General features: G+C 47.7%; 1 protein-coding gene across 1 annotated transcript in view; it reads left to right on the forward strand.

Annotated features, from left to right (window-relative positions):
• Vgll2 (vestigial-like family member 2) overlaps window positions 1-2,097 on the forward strand; it is a gene marked incomplete at its 5' end in the record, with an annotated part of 4,034 nt that extends 1,937 nt beyond the window's left edge. Inside the window, 1 exon segment of the mRNA XM_013516574.1 lies at window positions 1,053-2,097. Within this exon segment, the coding sequence (XP_013372028.1) occupies window positions 1,053-1,093 (41 nt within the window).
• Window positions 2,098-6,366: the final 4,269 nt, after the last annotated feature.

Genomic DNA, 6,366 nt, shown 5'->3' on the forward strand with positions numbered 1-6,366 from the left:
GGTAAGCCGGGACCCGGGACGAGGGGCTCCCTGGGGGTGCACGGGCTGGCCGGCGGCTCCCGCTCCCCGGCCCCTGCTCAGACGCAGGCGGTGCCGCCGCAGCGCCCACCGGGCACTGGGGGCCACCGAGGACTTCTTAAAATGAAACTTGGGGTAAAAGTTCTAGCTCTGTGCTGTCCAGTACTGCGGCCAGCAGCCGCGTGTGACCGCTGAGCCTCCCCGGGTGAGGAGGCAGACTCCGAACTTCGGACGCGTGCTCGCGTGTGCTCCGCGGTGTAGCGCGTGGTGGGTGGCTGGGTTAGAGTCCGTCACTTAAATTCTCACCGGTTTCCTGTCGCTGTTCTGTTCACGTGGCATCTGAAGAGTTCAGGGTTAAGCCTGAACTGGACAGCGCTGACCCAGAGCGCCCACTGAGACTGTTGAAGTCCTCCGCGACTTCTGGCTCACCGAGAGACCTTCCTAGGCCTCTTGTAGCAGCTTCGTTGCCAAATTAAATGGTTCTTGCAGTTGTAAAACTTAAAGAACATGGCTTTAACTGATATGCTAGGGTGCTAAGTGCCTGGCTTAGAGTTGAGTTTGGAAGGTGCATTCTGCGAGGTGCTGCTTTATGTGCTTTATTTTTAAGGTAGATGAAAGAAATAGCTCAGTCATAAATAAGTGCAGTAGTCACTCTGCCCCTCCTGTAGGTGCAGATTTGGCTTTCTCGTTGCTTTGCTTTTACTGTCGTTCACCACCACCACACCCCCACACCGGCCCGGGAAGACTGTGACTTTCACAATAAAACAGTGCTGTTTGTCTTTCTCTTTCTTTAAATATCTTGTGCCTTCCCTCCACGCCCCCCTCTTTCCCTCTTTCTCCTCTCCCTTTGTCTCTCTCTTCCTCTGTCCCTTTTATCTTCTCTCTGTTTCCAGGTTTGCAGCTTCAGGACAAAAGCAAGGATCTGTACTGGTTTTAGACAGCCCACCTTCTCCCCTAGGTGTCCGCACGGTGCACACGGTGGCCCCGCAGCGAAGTGGAGTGGGTTTGTAACAGCTTCTGATCTTGGTTTGCAGCTCGGCGCTACTCGCTCTGTGGTGCACCCCTTCTGAGCTGATCGCTGACCAGGTCCCCCTCCCCTCCCCTTCCGACCAGCCGTGGAGGCTCCGGGAAGGCAGAGGCTTCAAACTTCTCAGTGTACTGGGAAAACCAAAAACCACATGTACAGAAATGTCATCCAGAATTACTCTCTCCTGCCGAGAGAGCAGACCCAGAGACTCTGCGCTATGTTTAATGACTTTGGCCAAATCGCTGGAAATATCTGCGGTGAAGTTGCTTAGTCGGGTGATACGATAAGATTTCTTGGAATGGGGGAAAGAAAAAGAGACCTTTCAGTGTGAATATTTTTTATGCTGATGTGAATGAAGTATTTCTTTACGTAGTGTGGCCACAGCACTCCTGATGTCACTGTCCTCAGATTCAATGTCTGAAACCCAGACTGTGGTAGAGAAATGCGAAGAAGCCACTTCCTTCTTCCTCAGGCTCGGCCTCCGGCTCCCTCCGCCTTCCCGCCGCACAACACCCACTCCAGACAGAAAGTGAGACTTTTTCCTCAGACTGCAGATGCCTCAATGTGAGTGGCAGGGGGCTGATCTGGAGCCACCTGCCCAAGTCTTACTGAAATGCAGCTGTTGTTGGACAACTGTTGTAAACTCCAGAAATACATCGACCAAGGTGGCACTTCCAGTGTGTGGCAGGACAATTGCAGTTGCAGCAGATATATTATATATATGTACATATATCATCTTTTTTATAAGGGCACATTTTACGATGAAAGAAGAAACCCTGCTCTGCCTTCTCTCCCGCAGATCCTGGCCCTCCTCTCTCCTCTGGATGAGAAATACAGGAGAGACCCAGCTGTCTTCCCAGAGAGGAACTAGGAATCACCACAGGGGAGAGAGACACATCCATGGGGCCAGCAGCGCTTCCGTTATTTCTCTCCGTCCTTACAGTTGTGATTGGTCACTTCTGTGTTGGGACAGGGGAAGGGGTCTGGGTATGGGCAAAGCTGAAGGTGATGAGGAAGATGAGACAAACATTAAAGATGTGTATTTGCTATGAGTTCGCCGTGTTGTTTCATAAGAAGTAAATAAACGTCGTAGTTTTCCTTTAGTAGAATAAAATAATTCTTTAGTAGTATGATCTGATGTTAGCAGTGTTGTCAGAAATATACCCATACATCAGCTTTTCCTGAGTGTTGCTATGCTGTGAGGTCTGCCAGCCTCTTTTACTACACTTCAAACCCAGGAATAGGAAGACCATGGCTACAAAATCAGAGCTTAGCTGTTAGCATCCCGGGCTCAGGAGCAGAGAGGACAAGCGGCACCACTGCAGCTCCCTCCAGCAGACACACGTGAGTTATCTTCCAGAATGGAATGACTGTTACTTCTTAAATTCTAGACTCGTAAAATAGCTGGCTCACTGATGAAGTGATTTTGAAATATTGGTTATTTTATATTCTAATAAGCTATGCTAGAAAACCAAATCTTCTAGGCAAAAAAGAGATTATTAAATTCATAGTCATTTCTCTCCTTTTTCCCTTGATGGCAGAGTTGCTTGTGATCTTTCTGCAAAGGACCCAAGAGATGTGTTTTGTGTTGGGCTCAAATTTTCCTGGTACCTTGTTCAAGCATAAACACATTAGTCCATATCTTGACTGTCACTGCCATGAGTGAGGCAAACACCACTTACCTTGGATAATTGTCTCAGGAGCTGGAAGCAGCTGAGGGATCTTGTGGAGCACAAGTTTGGCCACGTGTGCCCTCCATCCCTTTCCTGTCCTGGGAGGAACCTGGGAGGTACATATACTCATTATAGGGGTGGCAGGAGATGGAAAACACTCTATGATTATTCTGCTCCAGATGTGATGACTGATAAATAACTGATGTTACTTCTCGTGTACTAGGCACTGACCTGAGGGCTTCATGGGAAGATTCACAATAAAGTTTCCACATTTTAGATAGTACTTACTATGATGATCTCTTTCTTACTGTGAGAAAACAGGCACCTGGAGGAGAAGGAATTTGCCCAGTCATACAGCTTGTAAGTGGCAGGGCCAAGATGCAGACAGATGTAAAGAGCCCAGCACAGAAGTCACACCATCATTTGCGAGCACCATGATCCAGTTTTGGTCTCGCACTTAGCTGTTTTACTTTGAACTTACATTCTTCTCCTTCCTTGTACAGTATGGGGAAAGAGACAAGGATTGAGACTTTGTCAAACTCACAGTGTCCGGGTCTCAAAGACACCGTTACTGGTCATGTCCAGGAGGATGCAGGACATGCTGCTTCTCCTAATAATTCATTTCAGCATTTAACGGCCTCCCCTGCTCTGAAGTTCTTCACACCCAACCTGACCGAGCCCTGTCAGAGTTAACCTGAGGTTTGGACATTGAGGCAATAACTAAAATTAACTTTGGACTTCTCTGTGGGTTTTTTAAATCCCTGTTCCACTGGCGTGGATCCCTGGCATATACAAACGTAAATAAGATGCAGCAGTCCCAGTGTGCTTCTCGGACTCTGCCCCTGGGAGATGGCGTCACAGCGGGGTCTCCTCTGGTCTCTCCTCCAGGCTCCACCTGTGAGCACTGCGGGGGTCTGTGATCACACAGCAGGGAGCGTTTTCCTGGTCACGAGGTTCTGATTGCCAAAACCTGCCTCCTGAGCTGCGTCTGACCTTAAGATCAGGTTGCCCACGAGGAGACTCATTCACTGGAGGTAGCCTTTGGGCAGGGTTGAACACACTGTCCAGGCGCCTGAGCTGGCTCAGGCCTGGCAACCTGGCAGTGGCCCTCACACAGCCTGCCCTTCGCTGTTTCATATCCTCCTAAAGTAGAAACGAAAGATGAGTCAAAACTAAGGTTCGGTTCTGTGTACCAAGATCGTCAAAGAGAACTTTAGAATTAATGGCCCTAGCTGATGTGTGCTAGGCCTGCAGAGTCATACAAAATAAAACTGCCATGCCTATCTGGCAAATACTAGGGAAACCCTGCAAATTCAAGAAGGTTCTGGTCATTGGAAAAAGGACACTCAGAAGTGCAGCCTGCCAGGGGCCAGGCAAGTGTGACATTTTCATATAACTTGGCCTGTTAGTGGTCTGAAGAAGGCTGGCTCCCTTGTAACCGCACCCCTGACCCAGAAGCTTGCCTTCTGCCCTTGGCGAGCCAGGAGGAGGTGATGAAAAGGGGAGAGACGCTCTGCACCACCCAGGAATCTCTTGCCATTGCCCTCTGGCTGAGAACTCAGTGGCCAGGCTGCAGGGAACCTATCTGCTGCCCTCCTGCTGCTGAAAAGGAGTTTCCATCCTGGCTCATCTCCCTTTGAAGTTCTATTTCCATGCGTGGCAAAGTGGAGCAATGACCTAAGATTGATTGGGGCTGCGTGGGAGAGGGCGGCGGTGGGTCTCTGGACTCAGGTGGGTCTCCGGACTCAGGTAGTTGCCCGAAGCTGCCCTGGCCTCTTCCTGGGTGAGCACTGCACTTTCTGTGCCCTTCTGCATCCAGTGAAGCAGCTCTAAGAGACCTCAACTTCCCTTTTGCTTCCAATCACGAGAGCCTGTGTCTCTACATTCCTGTCAGTAAACAAGCAGCTCTTCCGCAGGCACTCGGTGAATTGGAGAAATTACAGATAATAATTAGCAACTGCTTTCCATGTTAATACTGTCTCCATATGTTGCATTTTTAAATGTAATGCATAGAATGATCTCAAAGCATGGAACAAAAGAGATAGTTGAAAGGCTTTTAAAAAAAATCGAAGAACATCAGATTCCTTGATAAAATTGCTTTAATTTGACAGTCTACATGCGACTAAGTTTCAGTTGTGCTCATCAGGGCCTTTGTCCAATGTATTCCAGCCTTCCCTGCTAGAGTCTTAGGGTTCAGTGTGTATTCCTAAAACCTGGAGAAAGGCAGACAGAATCACTAATCACTGTTGCTGTTTGTGTGTGACTAAAGTTGTGACTTTACATGAGCCACCAGGTGAAGCAAACACAAATTTCATGCTTTCTACGCGCTGGCTCTTCCTCACCTCCCCCAGGGGAACGTAGCTCCAGTAATACAAAGACAGCACCCACCCATAGAATCTGTTTATCCACGGGCGGACGCCTGTCTGAGGACACCGTGCCCTCAGACAGGCACAGACACAAACGATTATTCACTTGACAGACCAACTGTACTGCACTTTCCTTGTCTTTCATTCCAGCCCCAGAAGGGCTGGATCAGGGAAGAGACACTTGATAGCTGCTGTTTCCATGGCTAAGATATTTGTGAAGTTAGCGCATAATCTGAAAGCAGAAGCTAATAAATTACAGGGTGCTAATTGGAGCTGGAGTGGGCTGTCAATCATGGGATCCTAAACACAGAGAGACCCTCATAGCCTAAAAAGGCAAAGCAGCTCCAGAAGCAGCTCCCAGTTGTTTTATCCCTGACCTCGGAGCGCCGCATCCAGGCCGAGTAGACGGGGCAGAGGCGATCTGCTCAGCCATGCTGCCCATCAGAGGCAGGCAGGTTTTTTTTTTTGGTGGGGGGGTATAAAATACCTTGTGAAAGAATTAATGTTCAAACTTTAGTATGTGTTGAACTTACTAGAATAATGATTATTTTGGTAAAACATGTTGCTCTTCATTTAGAATTCTTCATTTGAAAAAGGTTCAAAATGTCCTCTCCTAAGGAGGCTGTCCCACTGTCCTCACCTTGTGAGGTTAGTTTTTCTACCCAGATAGCGGCAGTGCCTCCCACTGCTACTCCTCTGTTTTGCTTTTAGATTCTCTGAGTAAACCAGATCCACCTAAGCTCAGGTGTTTTCCTCAAACTACCCTTCTTCCATCACTAATTCTGTTTCCTATTAAAAATACATGAACAAATCTATAGTTATAACTGCATACACAAAACAGGGTAAGGTACACTAGACTTTGGAAAACAAAACTGAAGAATTAAAATCTTCTTCCTAATCTATTTTTGCATCACTTGTATGATCACTAGTTGCTTATTAGAAATGTGTATCAAAATTTATTGGACTTTATACCTGTATTCATAACTGGAAATTTTTTTTATTTGTCTCATAGTTTGGAAGCTTATTTAGAATATATTTAAGTTTTCACTCAGAAGAAAAAAAAGCGAGGATCTTAAAATCGTAAATGCACACTTGGGAGCAGCAACTGCTGTCACTGGGGCTGCTGGTGGCAGTGGCGCAATCTGGCTTCCTCGCCTGCTAACCCACAGGCACTTGCTCTCTGAACAGCAGTCGCCCTTTTTCCTCTCTTTTTCTTTTTCTCTCTTTCTTTTTCTTTTTTTCTCCTCTCTCTCTCTCTCTCTCTCTCTCTCTCTCTCTCTCT

This window comes from Chinchilla lanigera, unplaced genomic scaffold (genome assembly GCF_000276665.1).
Source record: "Chinchilla lanigera isolate Chin_1 unplaced genomic scaffold, ChiLan1.0 scaffold00035, whole genome shotgun sequence".
NCBI classification, from domain to species: domain Eukaryota; kingdom Metazoa; phylum Chordata; class Mammalia; order Rodentia; family Chinchillidae; genus Chinchilla; species Chinchilla lanigera.